The sequence below is a fragment of the Sciurus carolinensis genome, chromosome 5 (genome assembly GCF_902686445.1).
Source record: "Sciurus carolinensis chromosome 5, mSciCar1.2, whole genome shotgun sequence".
In the NCBI taxonomy this organism is placed as follows: domain Eukaryota; kingdom Metazoa; phylum Chordata; class Mammalia; order Rodentia; family Sciuridae; genus Sciurus; species Sciurus carolinensis.
This window is the reverse complement of record NC_062217.1, coordinates 150,860,612-150,886,107: the sequence shown is the minus strand read 5'-3', so window position 1 is coordinate 150,886,107 and position 25,496 is coordinate 150,860,612. Positions and strand designations below refer to the sequence as shown.

Below are 25,496 nucleotides of genomic sequence, written 5' to 3'. Positions count from 1 at the left end.
CCTTGAGAGGCTCTGAAAAAACACCAGGAGCCCAGTAATCTGGTCTTACTGGAATAAGTGGCGACACATCTCATCCTTGATGAGGCTCAAGAGGGTCTGGGCACTGTGCTACAGGGGCTGACTCAAGGGCCACTGTCAGCAAATGAAGTCACCATGTGGATCATAACTTCTGAGTTGTGGCGGTCGTGTGGATTGGGGAGGGAGATAAGGAAGCGAAAGAGCTCGCGGATGCAAGGAAGACCATAGGGAACCAAAGCTGTGCTGGTAAGGTAAGTAGAAGAGTTTCTACCAAGAAACTAGCTAGCTAGCCTATAGGTTCAATCTAGCCTGCTCTGCATTATACAAGGCAATATCAGGTAATGTGATTATCTTTAAAGACAAGGACACTCTCCATCCCCCAGCCCCAGGAAGTGAGAGGACTAGTCTCATTTAATGGAGGGAATCAGATCCTTGCTTTCTAGAAGGATTTCCCTCTCACTTTCTATCATCCACCAATCTTCCTCTCCGTGTAACTTAGGGAAGGGGTCCATCCATGCCAACAGTTCTATGGCTTGATTCCATTTTCTGCCTAAAAAATGGCCAAGAACTAGGACCAGCAGTACCTTGATCCAAACTGCTCTAGATTCATGCAGCTTAGCAGGTAGGATGGGGGAGGTGGATGAGCAGAACCTGCCAGAGTACCCACCTTCTTTCTGAGAAGACTGTGTAAAGCGCACACCTCGGGGATTGACGTAATCCATGTCATGGACAGAGGCAGAATCAGAATGGTCAGTAGGGGATGTACAGTCCTCTAACACTTCAGGAATGGATTCCACTGATGCTGACTGGGCCTTTTCCACATGGGTCCCTTCCGCTATGACCAGTTGCAAGCAGATACAGGAAGAGGAATGAAGCAAGAACTTACTCTCCTGAAGTACCTGTCCTTGAAGTGATCTCTGGTGGACTGCAGGGACAGGACCAGCTCAGTGTTTAATAATCAATACAAGATGGCTCAAGGCACGAGTATGATGAAAGACTTGGAAAACATCTCCTGAGGTACCACTGACCTGCTATGACTAGAACCCTAGAAGTGTAAAGGCTCTCATAGGCTTAGAATTTGGATAACTACCTTCCAGAAAAAGTCATGTTCAGGGGCTAGAGTTGTAGCTCAGTGGTAGAAAGCACTTGCCTAGTATGTGTGAGGCACTGGGTTTGATCCTCAGTACCACATAAAAATAAATAAATAAATAAATAAATAAATAAATAAATAAATAAATAAGTAAGTAAATCATGGGCTGGGGACATAGCTCCGTTGGTAGAATGTTTGCCTTGCAAGCACAAGGCCCTGGGTTCAAACCCCAGCACTGCAAAAAAAAAAAAAAAAAAAAAAAAAAATCATGGCCGGCTCCTCCCTTTGGCCCTAGGTACTACCTATATGAATAACTTCATAAAACCTATCCGCTTTCTTCATAGTAAGTCATGATGTAGGTCTTCTGGGGCAGTATGACTACTTCTGGGAAATGGAGAACCCCTGCCCTAACCTCCTCTTTAGCCAAGGTCTGCATACAGAATCCAAAGGATCAAGCCAATTCCTACAGTGAAGAGGGGGCCTTTGAGAAAGCAAAGCATCCTGGGAGCAGGCTGTTCAGGAACCCCTAGCTCATTGCTCCCAGGCTCTGCAGCTGTGCTGTACCCTGTGAGAGCCCAGGTTGCTCCAGGTCAGTGAGGTCCTCTTGGAGTAGTCTGGGAGGAGAATTCCAGGCCACTGTCTGTAGAGGGACTGACCACTGCTGAGGCAGTTTCTGAACTTGCAGAGGAGATGGGTGTGGGCACCTCAATGAAGGGCATGCCACCTGCCAAGAAGAGTAAGTGAAGCTTGAATAAGAGAGACTGTGTGGCAATACATACCCGCCATGGTACTGGGGCCCTGCATGCTCATCTCTGCATGTGCTTGTACCTAGAGCAGTCAGAGTCCCTCTGAAAGCAACCTTAAGACAATGGGCAGCTGCTCAATGGTCACAGTCTGCTTTGACTTGGAGTTTCCCTTTTTGCTACTAGCAAAAAGTCCAAAGTCCCTCAATTGGTTGTCTTCCATTTCAAAATCCCTGAGAGAGAAAGAAATTTTTCTTCTACCTGTTCTAATCTAGAGGAAGTAGCCCAGAACACTCACCTGTGAGGTTTTGAGGATAAGGTGGTTCCAGTGGGGGCAGGCAGCTCTGTACCTGGAGTGACTTTGGTCATATGACGTGGAGGCCGGGGGGATCTCTTCTGTTTCTTCCATTTGGATGAATCACTATGCCTCCTGCTTCATTTTCAGCTGGGAATATCAACTTCATTAGGAATCCAAATTAAGAGTATTCAAACTAAGACTCTATCCCTAGAAATCTCCTTCATTTAGTCTTTCTGGCCTCTAGAAACAGCCTATAACCCTACACTTGTACTGGAGTTAAGAATCTAGATCATCCGTTTATCTTCCTATTCCTCTAACCTGGCTTTACATTTGCCATTTCAGGGTGGTATGGCAGCCTGTGAGTGGAAGTGACATTTTGCTTCTGAGCAATTGATAGGGCTAGTTGTCACATTGTCACTTGCTTCCCTGGGTCCTGGTATTACATTAACCAGGCTATCTGATCCTGTAGATGATGCATTGACTCTCTTGCAGGAAGGGTAAGGGCAGGTACTCTTTGCTACCCCCCTCAGATCTCTAGCTTATGAACTCCTGGGCATCTTCCTCAACTACTCTACAAAGCAGTTCTTACCTACTATGAGAGGATACTCTTTCCTGTCTAGACTTGTAGCTTTCTTATTGGTCTGTGGACTAGACCTAGACCAATAAACACATCTTTACTCTCTGGAATTTCTGCATCAAATTGGTCAAAGACTAATTTCCTTAGAGAAGGGAAGGAGTGGCATTGCAAGGTTATTTGGAACTTAAGGATATAGGGTCATATTATGCTGCTACCTTGTTCTCTGCTGCTCCCAATTTTGGTAGCAACGGGATCTCCTGTCCTTTTCACTGTTGGTCTTTCTATATGCAATTTTAAGAAATTTGTTCAATCCCTTCTGATATTTGGGAACAGGCTCCCTTCTTCAAGCTCCCCCAGACTCCTAGCTTAGAATCATATAGTTCTTCTTTCCCTACCAATACTCCTTTCAGTAAGGAGAGACTCCCAAAAGCCTGAGCCTTTCCCCCAGCTCTTAATAACAGCAACAGCCTACATTAGATTTACATTCGTGGTCACTCCATCTCCAAAATGCCTATAGTCATTATTCCTAGAATGAGCTTCAAGTGTTCTGAGCACTATAACTAACAGAAAACAGAAGAAATGCTCTTTCCAGAACCACTGGAACTCAGCTAGATCAAGTTCATGGTAAAAATGTTCTGGGAGAACAGTGAGCCAGGCAAGTAGAAAAACAATAAGCTCAAGATCAATGAGGGAAAACAAGGACCTCCTGGCTTTACTGGTAATTGTTACTAAGCTGTGAAAAAGTTCTAACAACTATATCCACTTTATGAAATAGTTCTCTCCAGGAGGCTCCCCCATTTCTGTCCTATTTCCACTAAGAATGACTGTCAAGTCATTGATATTTTTTCCACACTAGGATCAGTTTTTGATTCCCTCTCTATTGTCTGCAAAGCTAGCTCCAACCTGGTCATTTAGTAAGTGTTCTTGATCTCTGACTGGAATAGGTGCCAAAAGGTTATCAGTTCTCATAAATACCTCAACTTTTTAAAAGTATAGCAATGTTCCGGTCATAAGGTGCCGGGTAGGCAGTAGGTGTTCATGAAAGTCTACCCTACCTTATTGGTACAAAACGAATTAAAGGGGCCGGGGTGTGGCTCAATGTTAGAGTGCTTGCCTAGCACATGTGAGGCCCTGGGTTTGATCCTCAGCACCACATAAAATAAATAAAGGCATTGTGTCCACCTACAACTAAAAATATATATTTTAAAAAGAAGGATTAAAAAGAACAGCAAAATCTTTATGAAAAAAGAGCAGGTCCTAGGTTAATAATCATGGCAACATGCTGGGTAGCCACTGAAGACAGCTACAACTTGAGACTATGCAAGCACACAAAGGAAACTTGAGACAATGCATTCAAAGGAGGACACAGGCTTATGGACTACCTAGGTAGGGTGGACACACACACACACACAAACACACAGTGATTTTTATCTTCATGACTGGGATGTCCCCATCCACACCTCTAGCATGCATATTTTTGTGGTAGATAACTCCTACCTACCCATTTCCCCTCTTCTTCCTAAGGCAATGGTACATTGATTGGGATAATCTTTATCCCTAAGCTCCCCTGTGTCTTGACTTTGAAAGGACAGAGGGCATCTTTACAGATCCCAAGGTATTCCTAATGTTCTGGGCTATCCTGGCATCAGATTTTTTTTTTTTTAATCTATAGATCTAAATTTCAGAATAATCCCTTTAATGGTAACTAAGAAATAAAAAGTACCCTACTAGATGAACTACCTTTTCCCTACAAACCCAGTCCAGGTATCCCAACTGACTGGGGACTGGTGTTTAAGCTCTTTATGCCAGCTGTGAGACAGGGAGAGGGTAGAAGAGGAAAGGGTCTTGCTTGGAGGTCCCATAGTTCCCCTATAAATGGTGTTTCTTCAGCTTCCCCACAAGATGAGAGCAGGACCCAGCCTCTATAGGCTCATTATATGATGCTCAAGGCTTCCTTCTGCCTCCAGGCAATCAGAGGCCCCAGCAGAATTCCCAACACTGCAAAGCTACAACACATGCAACTCTTCCAAAGCCAAGCTGTGTTACCAGGGAAGGGTAAGTTGTGCTCTACACAACAGAAATGGGACCCAGGTGTTACATATAAAAATAAACATTTAAATAAATAAATAAAGGGGAAAGGAGAGGGAGAGGGGAGAGAGACCTGAGGTTCTTAAAGAGTAGTACCCTCTCTAACTGGTCAGGGCTTTGGTCTGCTCCCCACTACTTAGCTCCAGTTTGTTGAGGAGACATGGAGAAATCTGTGAAAGACAGGCAAATGCACGATTTAAACAGAGTGAAATAAACTCAGACACACGCCAACAGGGCACAGGGCAGGTAGGAATGGACGGCAGGGGACAGGGGAAGGTCAGGTGCATGCACTGATCAGCCAAGGGTATCTCCACGGGTAGAACCTCTTAGGGCTGCAGGCAGAATCCTTGGCCAAAGAGGCCATCCTTCTGACCACCATTCTTTTAGTAGTTTGAGAATCCTTTGACCTGGAGTCTGCCTTTATTTATCTCTTCAACAGAGACTATAGCAGGCATGAGGCTGTCTAATCCAGGGTAGGATTTGGGGCATAGCTTCTCTAGGACACCTACCTGCTGACAAGGCTGAGCCCTGAGGGGTGGCTGGACTTTTCTCTTTGTCAACATACATTTTTAGCCAGTCTGAAGGATCTTACTCCGTTTCCAAAAAGGACTGGCTCATAAGTTTATGTGGTGGATCAACAAATGCCAGAAAGGAAAAGTTTGGGAAGGTAGTAGTCTGGGACAGAACAGATGTCTCAATAAAGGAGAGCTACATTCCAAGCAGAACTGTCTAGGCAAAAGCATTTCTTTGCTAAGCAAGGGCCATAGCACTGAAGTGGGAGATTAAGGTTTGGATAAGGGATAGCATATTAGCTTGCAGATCCTACCTTCTTCATATTGGTCCCCCACATAGCTCTTGGGTTCTTCTTTAAACTGAGGTAACCTACAAGATAGAGAATCCCATAGACTATTATTGGGGATAATGATAAATGACTTCCTCCATGCCAGCCACAGCCAAAAGTGCTCTGGACTAGAGCATCCCTGTCTCTTAGTAAAAGTTAGTTAGAAAAGCAGGCTAATTTCACTCTTTTTAGAGTTTATCAGAGAGTCAAGGAATTGGAGAACATATTGACATGGATAAAGAAGGCAGTAACTAGGGTAATGTGACTAAGTACCCCTGGAGTGTGGAAACTCTTTTTATCTTTGGAAAGAATTGTTTAAAGCAAAGAGATGGGGAGAGGGCAAACTATCAAAATCCCAGGGGACTAGGCATAGAGCAAGAAGTAAAAAGCAGGTTGAAGTTTTGAAGCCAGTAAATTTGAGCCTAAGAAATAACAAACTCCTGGTATCAAGGTCCAGGGGCAGTCTAGTCTAGTCTAGATACTAAGGATATTATCTATAGCCCTGAGAATGAAAGAAATTCCAGAGGGAGGTTTAAAGCCATCACTTCAGCTCCTCTCAAAGCGAGTCTACTGAAAGGAGGTACAGGAAATAGGCAGTTAGGTCTAGTAGGAAAAGGCCTTAGACTGAGGTCTTAACTGGGGAAATCAACCATACTGGTTTGCCTAGGACTGAGGGATTTGCCGGCTGTTGAACTTTCCTAAAATCAGGACAGTCCTGGGCAAACTGAGATGAGGGATAGCAGATCAGCTCTCATGACTGGTGGTTGCCCTAGCCTTAGCCTTCTCCCACAGAAATCAGTAACCTGCTCCATACTCCCTTAAGTTTGACTTCTTTCAGGGTTCCCTTTCCTAGCTGATACCAACAGAGAAACAGACACAAGTTTAGGAAGCAGAACTAGGTCTATCAGCCTAGATTAAATAACTCTCTGCCTCCTCCTCCTGAGGCTAAGTCAGTTCCCTATTCTTTCTCCCTTGCTCACTAACCCTGGGCCCAGACAATGACCCTATCCATAATCCCAGTGCCCTCGGATGTGGCTGTAGAGTTGGACAAGTCCCTGAAGTGGCTGTGTGGAAGCAGGCAGACTCAAGAGGCCTGGACAGCAGGGCTGAAGCAAACAGCAGCAGGTTTACCTTGTGAAGAGCAGCTGCACCATGTCTACGAGAGTGTGCTCTGCGGATTTTCTCAATAACTCTGCACAGGCAAAAACAAATAACACAGGTGTCATTACTTGCTGTGCTATTATCAGGAGGCTTCTCAGAGCAGACTCCCCTCCAAACCTTGTTTACCAAGGATTATGCCAAACTTATTAAAACCAGCTCCAGCTCAGCCTAGTGGCCATAACTTCACTGGTACACTAGGTGGCACTACTGAGTTAGGAAAAAAAGGAGGGGGGCGCCATAGAAGTGTTCTCTGGTGTTGGCCGGCTGGTGTCAATCCCAGAATCCCCAAGGAGGGAGATTTGGTGCTGGGGCTGAGTCAGTCTGGGATCCATCCCTACTCCTATCTTGGCATAATGGGTTGAGGTCTCTATTTCAGCTTTCACAACTGTCAACTAGAGATTTCTAGATCTCTATGGTTCCATGGGGTAGATGATAGAAAAGTCCTGAGTTTTCTAACTCTTTGGGGTTCAGAGACAGTATCCTATATGTACACCCAATAACTTGCCCCAGAAATGGTGAAGAGCCAGTATTAAAGTACCTACCGCTGAGTCTCATTTCAAAGCAGATCCGGAAGCAAGACTGCATAATCTCACACACAGATTCATTGGTTAGGTGGGCACCCACTGGGGTTAGCAAGAGAGTCCGTAGAACCTGCCAGGAAGAAAGAGGAGATGCAGATGAAAAGAGGTTTACCTGTGGGAAGAAAAGCTGTCTAGTGACCATCCAATCTCCTAGTGAAATACTGAAGGGCAAGTTTTTATTATTTTAAAAACTGTTATTATTTTGCAGCACCTGGGGTCTCATGCATGCTAGGCAGCGCTCTACCACTGAGCTACATTCCTAGTCCAGGAGTGAGTTTAAAAAAGATTAGTAAGAGTGCTGACCTCACTTCAGCCTGATAAGAAAGTATCCCAGAAGCTTGGCTTGGGAACTGTTTCTTCCCTCTGCACTATCCTGACATAATTGAGAGTAATTCCAACTCTAGACCACAAGCCAAACAGATGGATGGCACAAATACAGTCTGCCAGAGGTACAAAAGTATTAAGGGCTTCCAGTATTTGATATTAATTCATTTAAAGCTTTTAATTATTTTCCTTCGAAAGAGCTTTTACTTTGGGTACCTGAGCTGCTTGTTTGGAAATAAAGTTGGTCCCTAAGCTCCAGTAGAGTCAAAACATTGCTTCATGCTACTGGCTGCCTTAGGTAAAAAGAGCTGGTGGCACCAGCCCCTGGGTCATTACCCTAATTGTTTTCCCCCTCCCACTTACCTGAAGGATTTTCATCAGGACAACTTCATCACTGGCAGGATCTGTGCCCACAAAACGGGCATGGGTGACAGCATCTGCCATGTTTTCCATGCCCTCTGCTGTTCCCTCATGTGTAGGATCTGCTCCAGAGGAGTTTAAAAAAAAAAAAAGAAAAGAAAGAAGAAAAAAGAAAATGAAAAAAAAGGACAGAGTAAATGTTATGGAGAAGAGAGAAAAGGAAGATAACCTATGCATTGCTTTAAGAGACTGATTTTCTCCTCTCTGGTTCCCAAACCTGTGGTTCCTTGAGTTAGTTACCTGAGAATTTTTGCCTCAAATTGGCTTTAGTAAGTTCCTCAGCACAACTACATTAGGTAAAACAGTACTTCTTAAACTTAGGTATGTGTGAGAATTACCTTGCAGTATTTATTAAACATGCAAATTACTGACCCACTTGGACAGTTTTTGATTTTGTAGGTCTAGAGTGGGGCCTAAGAATCTACATGTCAAGCAAGATCCCAGGAAAAGTTAATACTGCTAGTCAGAGGATTATACATTGGGAATCATTGGCATTAACCTACTCAGTTCATAGAGGTAGGAAATAATGAGTTTTGGGTCCAGAGAAAGCACCAACTATGGCCAGAGCTTTGAATGCCAAAATTATAGCCTTTCTCTTTTCATCTTTAATATAGCTTCTCTCTCTCTGGTACTTTTTGGAGTTGTGTGTTCAGGCACAACTGAGGTGGAGGAGAAGGGGGAGGAAATGAATGGTTGGTCACTGACACCAAATATTCCTATCTGGGTACTGGGTGCCATATGACAGTGGATCAGAGGTCTTTCAATTTCTTTATTTCTTTCCTTGTTTGTTTGTTTTCTCCCCCCCGCCCCAGTACTGGGGATTAAACCTAGTGGTAATCTACCAATGGGGGGGCTACATCTATATCCACTTTTTATCTTATATTTGGAGACAGGGTCTTGTTAAGTTGTCCAGGCTGGCCTGGAACTTGCAATCCTCCTGCCTCAGTCTCCTAAGTACCTGAGATTATAGACATGTACCACTGTGCCCAGCTCTTGTTTCATTCTTATTTAAAACAATATGACACTGAGCAAGAATCTTACTGGCAGCTTAACCAGTCAGGTATTAGGAAAGAACAAACTAAACGGGACTGGAGGCTGACCAGTTGGGGAGTAGGAGGAATTTCAGCTATAAATAAGAAGAGGGGAGAAGCTGGAGGTCAGACAACCAGCACGAGGCTAGAAGTGAACGCAAATGCTGCTAAGGGGGAACTCTACTCTTACTCCTATGTTAAATAGACACAAGAAGTAGGCCAAGAAGTTGCCTCCATTCGACATATGGGGTTCCTACAGAACTGCTTGGATTGCTGGCTCCAGCCCCAGATCTGTTCTGGAAGAATCCTTTCCACTAATGTTCTGTCCTGCAAGGGGAGCATAAGTAGGGGAGAAGGGCAGGCACATCATAAAGTTCTATAAGTGACAGAGAAAGTTGCTCCCAAGGTGGCATGGTGTAATGCAGGAAGCACCTCCTAGTCTGAAGTGGAAGGAGTTGGAAGACATTCTTGCCATTTTCCCTTTTTTGGTACCTGAAGTTAATGGAAGTTCCTAAGAGGAATGGAGATGTTGAGAAACCCAAGTATTTCTCTTGCAAGGATGAACTAGAAGACTATCAGTAGTTTAGAAGTAACTTGTGTTTATTTTTTTTCTTTTTCTTTTTCTTCTTCATGCAGTCTCTGACACTGTATTAAAGACTGTTCTACTTATAGCATACCTCCATTGAGCACAGGAGTGGCTACCTGGTTATGCAGAGGGAAGCATTTCATGATACATAGTACAACAGGGTAACCTAGCTCCTGCTCCTATCACCCTATGTTTCTCTCATTTTTCCCAATCAGCAGAGAAAATTTTATACTCTCAGGCCCTTGTCCAAGCCTTCTCTCTAGTCCTTCTTCAGGCCTCCAGTGCCCACATAGGAAAGCCAGGTCCCTTCTCAGTGTTGTGTGGCATGTCAGGGCTCAGTGAATGGCAGCCTTGCTTTCATCTCATAAGGCTTCTGGGAGTTCATTTTTTCTGTTCTTTCAGTATTCTCTGTTAAGGTGGCTTATGCTTTACTGATCTCTGTGTATTCTTATCTCTTGAGCTTGAACAAAGCAGCAAAGTTTATTTTCTAAAAGACAGTAAAAGTGCTTTTGCAAGCGGGCAGAGTGGCACAAATCTTGGTCTAGCCACTATGTGTGGCCAAATCAAAAGCCAGTCCTTAGAGTAGCACCTAAAAAGAATTCCAGAAGCCTTGAACCACAGGATTCAGAGGTGTGGGGGGGTTTCTTCTAGGAGGGAAGCCTCAAAAAATAATTGTTTGGCTTGATACCATTTAACAGATCTTGTCCTCCCCTAGACCTTATCCTCAGAATGTCCTTTCTGGCTGCTCTGGGGCCAGCTTCAGGGAAATTCGCCAACCTCATCTGGCTTTCATACACTCCTTCCTGCTCCTATTCTCATACCACTGCAATCACCACCTCCAGCATTCTCCTTTCCCACCACAGGAAACTCCAATGACCAGCTGGCCTAAGTTCTCCAATGACTAGCCTGTCTGCCAAGTCCAGGAAGGGGAGAGAGCAACACCAAGAGATCAGAGGGAAAGGCATGGAAGGGCAGCTGCTGGACGCTGTGAAGAGACATGACCTGCAGGTGGTGCTCAGGGCAAGGCTGGAAAGTGGCTGTGCCTAATTTGTTTAGAAGTATGAACCTGGGACTAGGGTGCCTGAGAGGCTATTCAGAACCTGGCTGGTACCCAAGACTCCTGCTTAGAATCCTGAATGCTTTAGCTAAGCAAATTCAACTTTCTAGAAAAGAAAAAGGGCTTTCTGCCCTGAACTGAAGGTCATTTGCTTTTCTAGCTAGCTATAGCCTGAACCTCATATTTTCTTTGTCTCCCTTCTTAAACAAGGACAGCTGCCTTTTTTTTTTTTTTTTTTTTTTAATTTCCTCATCCTTGCACATGGGTTGGTAATACAGGAAAAGGTATTTAGGATTTTGAGTGACAAGACCAACTAAAAAAGAATTAAAAAAAAAAAAAAGGCACCATAAACAAATTCAGAGAGCAACTACAGACTGGATGAAATGTTTGGCCTAGACTGGGAGCAAAGACTTGTAATACTGTGATAGATAATGGGTTAATCTCCCTACTATACAAGAGCTTCAACATATTGATAAGAAAAACCAAAACAACTCAATGAAAAAAGAGGCAAAGGAGAGGAAACTCTAACATTCAACCTCAAGGAAACGAATACGACAAAATATCAGTTTTTTTTTTTTTTAAAAACCCACCAAAGTGGCACACAAAAAAGAAAACTGACAATGTTCAGTGCTGATAACAGAGTAGAGAAATGGAAACTCTCAATATTGATGGGGGAAGTACAAAGGCTGCAACCTGTAGGAAAAGCAACCTGGTAGTACCTATATAAATATAATATGAACATAGCCTTTAAACCAGAAATTCTAAGTTCAGAAATATTTGTACAAAAGTAAAATTAGTAAATAAGGACACATAACAAGGATGTTTATTTAAGTATTATTTATAATGGCTCCAAAAAGGAAATAATCTAAATATTAATAACAGAATGAGTCAATGAATTGTTGTAGTATGGGACTTATACAGCTACTAAAAAGAAAATAATCGTATCAGAGGCTAAGGGGGAAGAAGAAATAGGGAATTATTGCTTAATCATTAGAGTTTGTATTTGGGGTGATGAAAAGTTTGGGAAATAGGTGGTGAAAATGTTTGCACAACACTGTGGATATAATTAATGCCATTGAATTATATATTTAAAATGATTAAAAAAGACAAATTTTATGTATATTTTACTACAATAGAAAAGGATAAATCAGGGGCTGGGGTTGTGGCTCAGTAAGTGGTAATGTGCTCACCTAGCATGTGTGAGGCCCTGGGTTTGATCCTGAGCACCACATAAAAATAAATAAGTAAAATAAAGGCACTGTATCATTCCACAACTAAAAAATATTTAAAAAAAAAGAAATCAGATGGATAATTTTATCATGTACATTTAAGTTAACAACCAAAGAAAATATATAGCACATAATCCTTTTCTTTTTAAAAAGGGGCAGTGCTTCTATTTATATACATGCAGAAGTAGGTATAGAAAGTACCTACTTCAAACCAATTGGGTGTGGTGATGCATGCCTGTAATCCTAGTGACTTGGGAGGCTCAGGAAGGAGGACTGTAGTTCCAGGCCAGCTTCAGTAACTTAGTGAGGCCCTAAGCAACTTAGTGAAAACTTGTTTCAAAAAAATGGGCTGGGGATGTGGCTCAGTAGTTAAGCATCCTGGCAAAACCCCAGTACCGGGGGCGGGGGGAAAAAAAAAAAAAGAAAGATTAAAAACCATTATTCACCTATTTACTTACAGAAAGATTCAGACCACTGTTTACCTAAGGAAAGGGTTGGAGCATTGAGAAAAAAGAGAGCAACTTTTTTTTCAGATACCTCTTATTATCTGTCTTCTTAAAATAAGAATGCATTAATATTTGAAAATATAACTTTAGGGTTGGTAGGGTTCAGTGGTAAAGTGCTTGCCTAGGATGTGTGAGGCCCTGGGTTTCAATCCTTAACAACACACACACACACACACACAAATAAATTATCCTATTTTCTTTGCTATAGGGAAAGAGATGGCTGGGAAAACATTTGCCAATATCACTCGCTCATTGACTAAGGCTCAGTAACCCAAGAGAGGCAAGAAATGAAGTGCTACAGTCATCCAACAAAGTATAAGCTCTTACCTATAAGTGCATAGGACAGGAACTTGTTGACAGAAGTAAGAGCCAGTCCAGTGATAGGGCCAGTGGGTATCTCTGAACGAATCACTTCCAGAAATGGACGAAGGAATACTTGGGCTCAATTTCTGAGAGTTCTATGAGGAAAAAAACAAAGAGAGAAAGACAGAAAGAAACAAAGGAAAAAAAAAAAAAAAAAAGACTAAACCCTAGAAAAAAGCTAAACCCTGGAAAATGGCCCCTTCTTGCCTGTGCCATGAGGCCAGAGGTCTTCATTGCTGGGGTCAATGCACCTCCCCTGAATTACCTTGAATCAAGTCCCAGATCCATACCATTTTACCTGTAAATTTTATCTGTAAAATTTTTGGTTTGTAGGGAGCAGTGGTGCACACTGTAATCCTAGCAACTCAGGAGCTGAGGTAAGAGTATTGCCAGTTTGAGGCCAAACCTCAGCAACTTAGCAAAACCCTGTCTCAAAATAAAAATAAAAAGGACCATGGATGTAGTTGAGTAGTAAAGTGTCCCTGGTTTCAATCCCTAGGACGTAGCTCTAAAGGATTATAATTTTTGAAAGCACAAATATTTTTAGAAGTTAACAGTAAAATTGTTAAAGTGGTAAATTTTGTTATGTATATTTTATAATAATTTTTAAAAATTAACAATAGTTCTTTAATTTCATCAATATTGCAAGTCAATTTTCCATGTCCATTTCACACCCCGCCCCCTCACCTCAGTGATATATAGGTAAACTTTATCTGACGTATAGACAACATAGCCAAAGAAATCCCAGGGTGGGCTCCAGTCTTTGTCCTTACTGTTATGGTCAAGGTCACTTCATTTAAAGAGTATAGCACAACCCAGAAAAGTGAGGGAAAACCTTGTTGTCTTTGTTGAAAAATAAGCCTAAATGAACAAAGGCTGAGCACTCTGCAATCTTGGAAAGTCCTTAGCACTCTGTTTCCTCCTGCCTGGAATAAGCAGAGAGCTACCTTCCCTGAGATGAAGGGGCATCATAGTCTTTATTTACAATAAGAAAAATAGGGCTCAGATAAGCATACATGACTGGCTTCAAATGAAACAACTATTAAACTGAGATGGGACTTGAACCCAGTTTATAAGGCTCTAAAAACTTATAAAATCACTACATCTATCCTATTTAACTGCCATCACAATCCTGAATTTAGAATATTTCATGCTAGGTCAAAGGAACCATATTACACTGGACTTGCTCTCTACTCTGTCTAGGGTTTAATTTGTTTTTCTAAACTCCACTATGCTTTCATCTTTAAGAGCCAGTTCCCTAAAAGGCTTCCTTCCTAAAGAGGCCTAAAACATTTAGAGAAGTAACTTGGGCTATCCTACCTTTTCAGACAAAAGGAAGCTGGGTTTCCTAAGCACCTTCATTTCATGCAAATGTAGGTAGGTTCCCACTCAATTCCTACCACCATCCCTCTGTGAGTAAACATTCCCTGGGCCTCGGCTGCTCTTCAGATTAATGCTTTAATTAATTGGCAGATTGGATAGCATTTCCCAAATTTATCAGTACAGTGAGTGATCATGTCAGCTGTATAAAACCTGCTTCTCATCTACTACTATGTCCACCTAGAGATGTACAATTTGTAGGGGGAAAAAAAAAGAGAGAACAAACCTGTCGTGTGGGATGCACACAAGCCGTGGTGTGGTAGTGGAGGACTGAGATGTAAGTAATATATTTGGGAACTGATCTAAAATCACATTTAAAAATTAAAGTCATCTAGTCTTGCTTTAGGAACACAAATGCCTTATGTACGATTTGATCTGTCATTTAAAAACTGGTCATGGTTGGTTTATTTGAGTTAAAAAGTCAGAAAAAAAGTCTTTGAGAGTGGGGGAGGGAACGATTTTCTATTTTCATTCAGTTGCTGTAACTATATACTTGTTTCCTGGCTTCATGTGAAAGAGTAGGACAGGTTTTCAGCTGGGGTCCACACTTTTTTTTTTTATTTTTTAAGTTGTAGATGGACACAACATCTTATTTTTATGTGGTGCTGAGGATCGAACTCAGTGCCTCACAGGTGCAAGGCAAGCCCTCTACCACTGGGCTACAGCCCCAATCATGGGGTCCCACACTTTTAGGGTTATAACATTTGCCTCTTTTTATTGTTTGTTAATTTGGTAAGACTCACTCTCTTATGAGTGATTCATAAAGTTCTATGAATTTACATATTTAGTTTTGTGTAACTACACCCAAACAGGAATATATAATAATTTCATCACCCCAGAAAACTCCCTCTGCCCTCTCTTTGTAGTCACACCTTCCCTATCCCCCAGCATCTGACAACTGCTGCTCTATTCTCTTTCACCATAGGTTTATCAAGAAGCTCAGGGGCTAGGGATGTAGCTCAGTTAGTAGAGTGCTTGCATCCCAAGCATAAGGCTCTGGGTTCAATCCCCAGAATAAACAACAAACAAACAAACAAACAAACAACTCATAAGGAAAGTACCACACAGCATGTAAACTTTTGAGATTAACTTCTTTCACTGAACAGGATGCCTTTGAGATATGTCCAAGCTGCTGCAAATATCAGTAGTTTGTTTTTTACTGCAGAGTAGTATTCCATTATATGTTCGAAGCACCATTACTTCATTCATTCACTGGCTGGAAAGGCATTTGGGTTCTCCAGTTTGGGGCAATATGAGTGGAGCCCAAATAATCAAATAAACATTTGCTTTAGGTTTTTATGTGAACACAGGTTTTCATCTTTCTAGTGGAAGTACCCGGAGTGGAATTTTGGGGTCAAAGATAAGTGTGTGTTTAGTTTTACAGTCAAATTATTTTTAGAAGTCACCGTAAGAGTCTCCATTCCTACCAGAAATGAGAATTTTAGCTGCCCTTCATCCCCACTGTAAGGGATCCCCCGGAAACCACACGGGACACGGGAAATTGCGTAAGGGAGTTTATTAAGCAAACAGAGTGTCTTCCTACAGGGTAAGAGAGAAAATGAGAGGAAAAGAGAAAGGAAAGAGAAAGGGTGTGTGCTAGAGAGAGTGTGAAAGCCAGGAGGATAGAGAAAGTGAGGAGGAGAGACAGAAGAATGAGAAAAGATGGTGGGGAAGCTATAGTAAACAGTTGAATTCCGCAAGGCTAAAAGGGGACCAATATCGGAGAAGGATACTTGCAAGCTGACTGATGAACAATAGCTAGCTACAATGTTCACAGACTGACAAGTGGTTGGGAGGCGGGAAAGTGGCTGCAACAGAAAGGGCGGGGAGAGCAGCTTTGTACATTATACCCTCCAGTTCTTGGGATTTTCAGTATTTTTATACAAGACATTCAAGTAGTTAGATAGTAGTATCACCACATGGCTTAAATTGGCATTTCCCTAACGGCTAATGATATTGAACATCTTTTGATGTGTTTATCTGCCATCCACATATCTTTTTGGGTGATGTGTCTGTTCAAGTCATTTGCCCACTTTTACACTGAATGGTTATTTTCTTACTGTTAAGTTTAGAGATTTCTGCATTCAAATAATTTACTGGTGAAAAAATTACTTACATATATTTTCCCCCAGTCTGAATCTTATCTTTTTGTCCTCTTAATAGTATCTTCCACAGAGCAGACATTTTAACTTTAGAAAAACTCCAATTTATCAATATTTATTTGATGTATTTTGGTGTAATGTCTAAATTCCCTCTGACTAACTCCAGGTCAATGTGTTTTCTTCTAGAAGTATTATAGTTTTACATTTTCCATTTAGATCTGTGATCAATTTTTAGTTAATTTTTGGGTAAGTTAAATTTTGGGTAAGTTTAAGGTTCATTTGTTTGCATGTGGACATTCAATTATTCCAATACCATGTTAAATCATTTTTTTTCTTTCTTTTTTTACAGTACTGAGGATTGAACTAGGGTCTGGTATATGTTAGCAAGTGTTCTACCATGAGTTACATCCCCAACCCATTTTATTTTCATTTTGAGAAAGGATCCCCTTAAGTTGCCAGGTTGGCCCTGAACTTGAGATTTTCTTGCCTCAACTTCCTGAGTAGCTTGGATGCAGACATGCACCACTGTGTACCACCACACCTGCCTGCTTTTTTAGATACCAAATTCTCCTTAGAACTGTACCTTTTAAAGGAGTTATGGAGGATTCTTTCTTGGTCTCTCTTTTTCTAGGAACCACTCCTTATTGTTTAAATGCTAAATAATGGAACGACCATTTTGAAAGTTGATTGAGCATAAAGTATTTTTTATAAAGTCGCCATCCATCACAAGGAGGCATGTGGCTATAAAAAACATTAACTCTGCACTCTAGGCTGGAATGCAACTTTAGCAGAATAATGCAGCTTTTATATTAAGTTGGGATAAAATAACAGTCAAAAAGATAGGTAGATATTGTTAAGAGAACAGGTGTTGACTGGGCCCAGTTTCTAGTCTTTGTTTGGTGGCGCTGTCTCTCAATTCTTTTAGGATTGTTAGTCCAAATTCAGCGGTCTTGAGAGTTTCTCTGGGCATCTTTCAGAGTAAAGTAAGGTGTGACTTTTCAGAGTAATGATGCTCTCATGAACTTTGTTTACTTTCTACCTCACAGACATGTATTTAGAGGCAGCAATGGCAAGCGATTTTAGTACTTGTGTTAGCCTCATCTGTTAGATTTTTGATGCCTTTGTTTTCCTATCAATAAAATGGGAAATGGCCTGGGGATGTGGCTCAGTGGTAGAGTGCTTGGCTCACATGCATGAAGCCCTGGGTTTGATCCCCAGCCCCATAAAAATAAATAAAATGGGAAATGTCCCTTATAGTCAAGTTCTTGACCCCTTTGGCTTGAGGGCAGCTAAAGCAGAATAAGACTCCTCAGTCTTGCTGTCACTAAGAATTTATGATATGCTGCTATAGTGACCATTTCTGGAGACAGGTTGTGTTGTGTATGTTTAAGTTGCTTAGCAGTGTTATAATAGATACTGTTTGGGGTCCTCTGAGTCTTCTTCAGTAGCTTTGGCTATTAGCTTTTAGGGCTTTATTATCTATAGCCTTGCTAATGTCAATTGCATTTTTATTTTTTATTTCCTTTTTCTTTCATGGCTCCTAGAGAAGACCTGACATGGCAGTAATTAATAATAAACTTATAATTGTCTTCTTGCTGCCATTGAACAACTATTTTACTTATTTTTTGCTGAGCAGACAACAAAAGTTTTTATGAGACTGAGAAGAATTTGATTGAAAAAGCTGCTTCAAGTGTAATGGGTGCATAAAGCTGGGTTGAATTGCTCTGTTGTAAAGTAGAGCAATGGAAGTTTTTAATTTCTCCTGGGCTTTCAAATTGCCTGCTTAAGTTTGGACTTGGTAGTGTACAGTGCATGCAGAAAACAGCACAGCAGACTGAAGGGCTACAGCAGCTCTGGTTTGCCTGTATGTTACAACCTAATTGCTTTCCTTTCAATATGTGCCAATTTCCTCTAGAAGGAAGAGAACTACTGTTTAGAGTTGATACGCATCAAACTTGTGCTCTCGATAAGACAGATGGATCAGTTGTCCTTAGGCCTCTGAGTATGTTTGAGGCCAGTCCCTGTGGGCCTCATTTAGCCTCGTGTTGGCCTTGTTAAAGGGAGCCTCACTCTCTCTTCTTGGATTAGGAATGAACCTAGACAAACCTAACAATTTATGTGGCAGTCCTACAATCAATAGCTTATAGTGTTTAGTCACTGGTTAGGAAGAGGAAAGAAACAGAAGAAACTTTAATTCTAGGATAGTTGAATTCAAAGTTTGTATTTGCTATTTTAGTCATGCAATTAGTAAACCTACAGCAATGCATGGTATAATATTTAAGAGTATAATTCATTGTTTAAGAGCAATGGCTTTGGGGTCAACAAAACCTGGGTTCAAATTTTCTCCCACTTACTGGGTGAACTTAGGTAAATCATTTAACCTCTTATAGCCCTGGTTTCCTTATTTGTAAGAACTGGAGACAATAATGCTATTTCTCAAAGTTATTGGAAGAATAAAATAATCTGTATATGATAATTATATTTTGGGTTTTTTTGAGACAGGGTCTAATATCTTAATATCATGTTCAATAATTTATGTGGCTACTGCTGATATCTGAGGCAAATTAAGGTTTGTCCTGGGCAATGGAATGCAATTCTTACAAAGGTGATAGATGGCATCTCCTAGCAGCAAATTAACCTGATTATTTAGTGGGATGCCCAAGATGGAAAACTCATTTCTATTTCAGTCAGGATTCATGCATCATACTGGACAAAATCATGCAATAAAGTATACTTTTTGTTGTTGTTGTACCAGGGATTAAACCCAGGTGTGCTTAACCATTGGGTCACATTCCCAGCTCTTTGTAATTTTTTTATTTTGAGATAAGGTCTCACTAAGTTGCTTAGGACTTCGCTAAGTTGCTGAGATTGGCTATGAACTTGCAATGCTCCTGCCTCGGCCTCCCCAAGTCACTGGGATTACAGGTGTGCATGACTGTGACCAATTCTTTTTTTAATAGGGAAGGTGCAATCTGACCTTAGGCCAACCACGGTGAATAAAGGGAAGATAATAGAAATGAGTATTTCAAGAGAAGACATTTACTGAAAGCCAGTTGTTATTGGTTCTACATGCTGTCAAGGATTTTATCCCTGGGGAAATACATCCTCTTCTTCTACTTTCCTAAGAAGAGGTCAAGCTATTGTGGACAGAGAGGTGGCCAATGTCCTGAGAAGGTGTTCAAACCAGAGAGCACATATAAATGCTAAAAATCCTTTTCTTTCTTGGTCATCTTGAATCTTTCTGTGCCAGTTATCTAGGGAGGATGAGTCCTTATATCATTTCTGGCTACAGCTAGCACCTCATGAACATAACTTTCTACAAATAATTATGCATCAATGACAATTGAGGGGAAAGTATAAATTATGACTTCTAATCCCTAGGGTTTTCAGACTTAAAGTTTAACCCCAAAGTGTGTAAGTTCAGGAACTGCTCATGTGTAAGGTTTGGTTTTTTGATTCATAAAGGATATGTTGGAGTTGAGCATGGTGGCTGATGCCTGTAAACCCAGCTACTCAGGAGGTTAAGGAAGGAGGATTTTGAGTATGAGGTCAGCCTGGGCAAGACCCTGTCTCAAAAGAACTAACTAAATAAAAAGGGCTGGTGATGTAGATCAGTGTTAAGAGTGCCCCTAGGTTCAATCCCCAGTACTACACACACACCCACGCCACCGCCCTCCCCCCACCAAAAAAAGGCAAAACAAACCTAGAATGACAAAACTCTGGACTTTGAGGGAATAGATCAGCCTGAACAGTGAATATTTTCCAAAGAGTTGTTAAAGGATTCAGTGTAGAAATAAATTGTCTTAAAGTAAGTGGGTATGGGCTGGGGAGATAGCTCAGTTGGTAGAGTGCTTGCCTCATAAGCACAAGGCTCTGGGTTCAATCCCCAGCACCACCAAAAAACAAACAAAAGTAAGTGGCTGGTTCCATTATTCTCTACTGCTGGCTCTAGGTGGGCCCATGGACCCACCTTCTACTTGGATGCAGCAGTGATTAAGTCATTATCATACTTTCTTATCAAAGAAAATCTACCCTCTTAAGTCTAGAAGCACCTTGAGAAACTAAGTATTCATTTAAAAACAAAATGAAACCCTGGGAAATTGTTGAAAAAAAGAGGAACAGGGGCTGGGGTTGTGGCTCATTGGTGGAGGGCTTGCCTACCATGTGTGAGGCACTGGGTTCTATCTCATTCTGCATATAAATAAAATAAAGGTCCATTGAGAACTAAAAAAATATTTTTAGTTGTAGATGAACACAATGTATCTATTTTTATGTGGTGCTAAGGATTGAACCTAGTGCTTCACATATGCAAGGCAAGCGCTCTACCACTGAGCTACAACTCCAGTCCCACTTTTTATTTTTTATTTTGAGACAGGGTCTTGCTAAATTGCTTAAGGCCTCACTAAATTGCTGAAGCTGGCCTTGAACTTGCAATCCTACTGAGCTGCTGGGATTGTATGCATGTGTCATCACACCCAGCAATGTGAGGTATTTTTGCCCAAGGTTACACAGAACCAGAACTGGGCCTACTGCATTTCTTTATTTCATTTCTCTTTTTGTATAGGGCAGGGCTGCAAAGGCCTGTCTGGGTTCGAGACTTAATTGCAGGCTAGGAAGTATAGCTCTGTGGGAGCTACCTTTGGTAGTTTTCTCTGGAATCAGTTCCTGAAACCAAGTTTAAATCCCCACTTGGCCATCCTTAGCCCCAGAAAACTTTGAAGCTGATAAACAAAGATACGAGAAGTGTAGCTGATATTCCAAAGGCATCTAGGTTTGCCAGAGTTTTAGTTTTACTCATCTATTGGACTATCATTGTTTTTGAAAGACCACTAAAGAAGTCTTGTTATATTTTACAGTAGCTCTTTTTAAATACTCTTGCTTCTTTTTCCTTCTCTTCCTTTTCTTCCCTCTCCTCCTTACTCTTTCTTCTCCTTATTTTTTCAATAGTATTCCATTCTTATTCCTCATGTAGTATAGACTGTCTAATCTTTTGAACATAGCAGAGGTAGTTTGTTTATTTGACATTTTAGTCTTTCTACAAAGGGTATTTCCTTCAAGTCACTTTTATTTAAATTCTGTTTCTCCAGTTCAAATTGGTTTTTTGTTTTTTTTTTTTGTTTTTTGTTTTTTAAATTGTGGTGATCCTTTAGAATGGGGGCAATAATCATCTGAGTGTTTATTCCTGAGTGTATGTATGGGGCCTCTAGACTGATGGCAATGTGTCTTTTCATTTGGACTATGATTCTTTTTTTTTTTTTTTTTTTAAAGTGTTTTGCATTTAAAAAAAATATTTGTTATTTTAGTTGGACACAATGCCTTTACTTTATTTTTATGTGGTGCTAAGGATCGAACCAGTGCTTCACATGTGCTAGGCAAGCAATCTACCACTGAGCTATAACTCCAGCCCCTGGACTATGTCTTGATGTTCCCTTTGTGACCAAAAAGGACACAGTTCCTTTCGACTAAATTTACAGTATTTTAGAATCCCATTTGCGGATCATTCTTATTCTTAATCTCTGACTTTTTCAAGAAATATATTCATGGGTATAGAGCATAGTCAGAGTAGAATATGAAGACCTAACACTATCCTGAAATAGAAGGTGTCAGCATAGACAGAAATACCAATTTAAAGCTTTTGTGTTTAAATAATTTTGTCCTATTCCTTTGGATACAGAAATGTCAAGAAGGGTAAATGAACTGTACTTCTGTTTTTATCTTGCTCTTATTTGTTACTTTGTTCTATGTAATCTATCTTGTGAATGATGATATTCTGTCTCCAGGAATTGGGCCAATATTTGAAGGATGAAGAGCTAGGACAGAGCAGTCTGGTGACCCTGTAGAAAGCAAGAAGGGAGAAGTAGACTCTGAGGGCAAAAGGGTCGAGACAGGCATTTCTGGAGCCAAATGGTGTTGAAATAATATACCACAGGCCTTTTTCCTTGTCAGCGTAATCCAATTGAGAATGCCCAACTGCCCTGATAAGAGTCACTCAGGAGTGAAGAGCTATGCTACCAGGGAAAGCAGCTTATGTGTGCATTTTGGCTCAGGAATGTGCCAGCCCAATGCTGGCCAAATGAGAAAAGGCTGCTGCAGGCTGGAGAACTTGTTCTCTTGGGAGAATGGTGGCTGCTCCCTGTGGGTTAAGAGAGTGTTTGTTCTCTTTTGTCCAAAGGCAGTGCTTGAGGCCATATGTTAGGCCTTTGACGTACATAATTAGAAAGGGTGGCAGTTCTGATGTTAAAAGAGAAAACAGTGTCAGGATTCATCTCCCTTTTGGTCAGGTCACTCATTTGAGAAGACAGGAAAATTGGAGGTCATTGGTAGATTCTCAGATTAACATTGGGTCAATTTAGAACTTCTCCTTTAAGCAAAATATGATCAGAACACCACCAAGACACTTCCAAAGGGCTTCACCCTACTTTGGGTTGAAGTGGCCTTTGAGCTTTCCAGAAATAGTTTAGTAATTCATGCTGTAAATTTGGCACTGACTGACCAGAAATTGAACCTGGATTTGACTTAGGAGCACCCCAGGGGTTGTTTCTCCAATGGGGGTTGAATTTCCCCTTCTTGTACCTGTCCCCTTCACAAACACCCATCCTAGAACATTAACCAGTCACCTTCAGAGCACCCCTCTACCTAATCTGCACTCTTTGTTTACTGGACTGTTTGTGCTTTGAGGTTGACAGCCTTCCAGGGTGGGAATTTTGGCTGCTTGGCTAGAGTGTCAGATGTCTCCTTGGTTATGAAATTAGACTTCTTACTATGAGCAGCATCATGACATTTTTTTTCCTAAAGGACTCAGGTATCTTTCCTCATTCTTCTAAAGAAGATCCAGACCACTGAATCCAGTCCCCAGGCAGGCCACGATGTGAGGTAGAACACTAGAAACTTTCTTTCTGTTCTAGGCTTGTAGGGAGCAGTAATGTTGAATAACTAGGAGTACAGCTTTTAGGGTCAGAGAGACCTGAATTTGATCCCCATTTCTACCACTAGCTAGTTGTATGATTTTTAACTGGTATGTGCATCTACTTTTCCTTTCTAAGTCTCTTTTGTCTCCCATATGGAGACTATTATATAAAGAGAAAAGACACCTAAGGTGCTTATTAGTGTATGGCATGGTAATAAATGGTAGCTACTATAGTTATTATCTTTATTTTTTCTAAAAGGAAGAGGAATATTTCAATCAAGAGGGTCCCATGGAGGATTCTTTGGAGGCTCTGGATACAGTCCTCATACAAAATACAATTCAGTCAATGGATGAGGGGATTAGTAATCTCACAGGACTACTGATCCAGAACAGGAAACAGGAAAACCTGTTTTCTTTCTCTAATACTATGTATATCTTGGGATACATAGAAATTAAAAAGAGCTATCCTGAATTGCACCATAAATAACAACCACCAGTTATCTTGGTAGTATTTATCTTTAGTATGTTCCTTTTAAGGTTTAGGAGTCAAAGGTAGAAGGTCTACTTTTAAAATTTTTTTCACATTTATCTTAAGTAATAAACTGCTATACCAGTGCAGTGGCACCCCAGTGACTCGGGAGGCTAAAACAGGAGGATCAAAAGTTCAAGGCCAGCTTCAGCAATTTAGTGAGACCCTGTCTCAACATAAAATATAAAAAGGGCTAGGGATATAGCTCAGTGGTTAAATATCCCTAGGTTCAATCCCCAGCACCAAAATAAATAAACAAACAAATAAATAAATAATGAATAATAAATAAATAGGTATAAAGTATAAAAACATTAGACTGGGACTCTGGAACCTAAAAACTAGAATATTATCTTAGTTGTATTTATTGCACACTTTATTTCATGCATTGTAAACAAGTGTTTAATTGAAATAAATGAGATAACACATATAAATTGATTAACAGTGCCTGGTAGATAGTATATGATTTTATTTATTGTGGTATTGGGGATTGAACCCAGGGGTGCACTACTGAGCTACATTCCCAGCACTTCTAATGTTTTTATTTTGAGATAAGGTCTAAGTTGCTCAGACTGGCCTCAAACTTGCAATCCTCTTGCCTCAGCCTCCCAAATGACTGGGATAACAGGTATGTGCCACTGTGTCCAACTAGTATATGTTTTAATAAATGTTAGCTGCTGTTATTATTTTAAATATAGTTTATTTTAATTCTCTAACACCCATTTTATAGGTGATAAAATAGAGGATTAGAGAAGATAGGTAACAAGTGACACAGCTACTAAGTTGCAGAACTAGGATTCAAATAGTACTCTAAAGCCCATGATTTTATCTAGTGCCCTCAAATTCTAGTCTTAGTACCAACATTAACTGGCTTGGTGTCATTGTACAAATAATTTAATCTTCCTAAATCTCAGTTACTTCATTTGCAAATTATTTTTAGGGCCAATTTTAGCTATAATAGAATAGGATTTGGAGTATTTTCTGGAATGGTCAATAAAAAATCTTGCATTATTTTTTTAAAGTACTATGGCTCAAAATATAATCTGTAAACTAGTGCAGTCCAGCTACTAATTGATAAACAATGATATATATATATAAGGAAATTGAGAGAAAGCATTAACAATTTGAGAGTAACATCATGTATGGTTATAAAAAATGGCAGTTTATTCAGGTGTGATTGTTATCACAGGTACTTGAGACTAAGAAAGGAGAATCACAAACTCAAAGCCAGAATGGATAATTTAGTAAGATTCTGTCTCAAAATAAAGAATAAAAAGGGTTGGGGATGTAGTTGAATGGTAAAGTGCTTACCTAGCATACACAAAACCCTGGGTTCAATTCCTAATACCCCCACAAAGAAAAAGAAAAAAGTTTATTTTTTTTTAATTTCATTTTTTCTAGTAAATCATTTTATGGAATTTTATAAGACTATGGATCTGCAATGAATCAACAAAGAAAAGTAAAACTGGCCTTGCACCACAGATAATTTGAGATGCATTATTTTAGAGATCCATCTGAACATCTCACCAGGAGTATGAATTAAAATTCGTTTGTTTTCTAATTGCATGTTTACAAAGAAGTACCTCCTAAATCAGAAACATCTTTACTAGTACCCTGCTAGAAGCACAGCCTGTAGCTATAGAGTTACACCTATTAGAGCTCTTCTGC

At 40.6% G+C, this 25,496-nt stretch overlaps 1 protein-coding gene across 1 annotated transcript in view; it reads right to left on the bottom strand.

The window, feature by feature from the left end:
• Nucleotides 1-25,496, bottom strand: part of Gbf1 (golgi brefeldin A resistant guanine nucleotide exchange factor 1) — a 118,736-nt gene that overhangs the window by 18,469 nt on the left and 74,771 nt on the right. Inside the window, 11 exon segments of the mRNA XM_047554061.1 lie at nt 1,602-1,680; nt 1,683-1,716; nt 1,718-1,840; nt 2,159-2,281; nt 2,820-2,826; nt 5,641-5,696; nt 6,787-6,847; nt 7,359-7,467; nt 8,085-8,203; nt 12,878-12,988; nt 12,991-13,008. Coding sequence (XP_047410017.1) covers nt 1,602-1,680; nt 1,683-1,716; nt 1,718-1,840; nt 2,159-2,281; nt 2,820-2,826; nt 5,641-5,696; nt 6,787-6,847; nt 7,359-7,467; nt 8,085-8,203; nt 12,878-12,988; nt 12,991-13,008 — 840 coding nt within the window.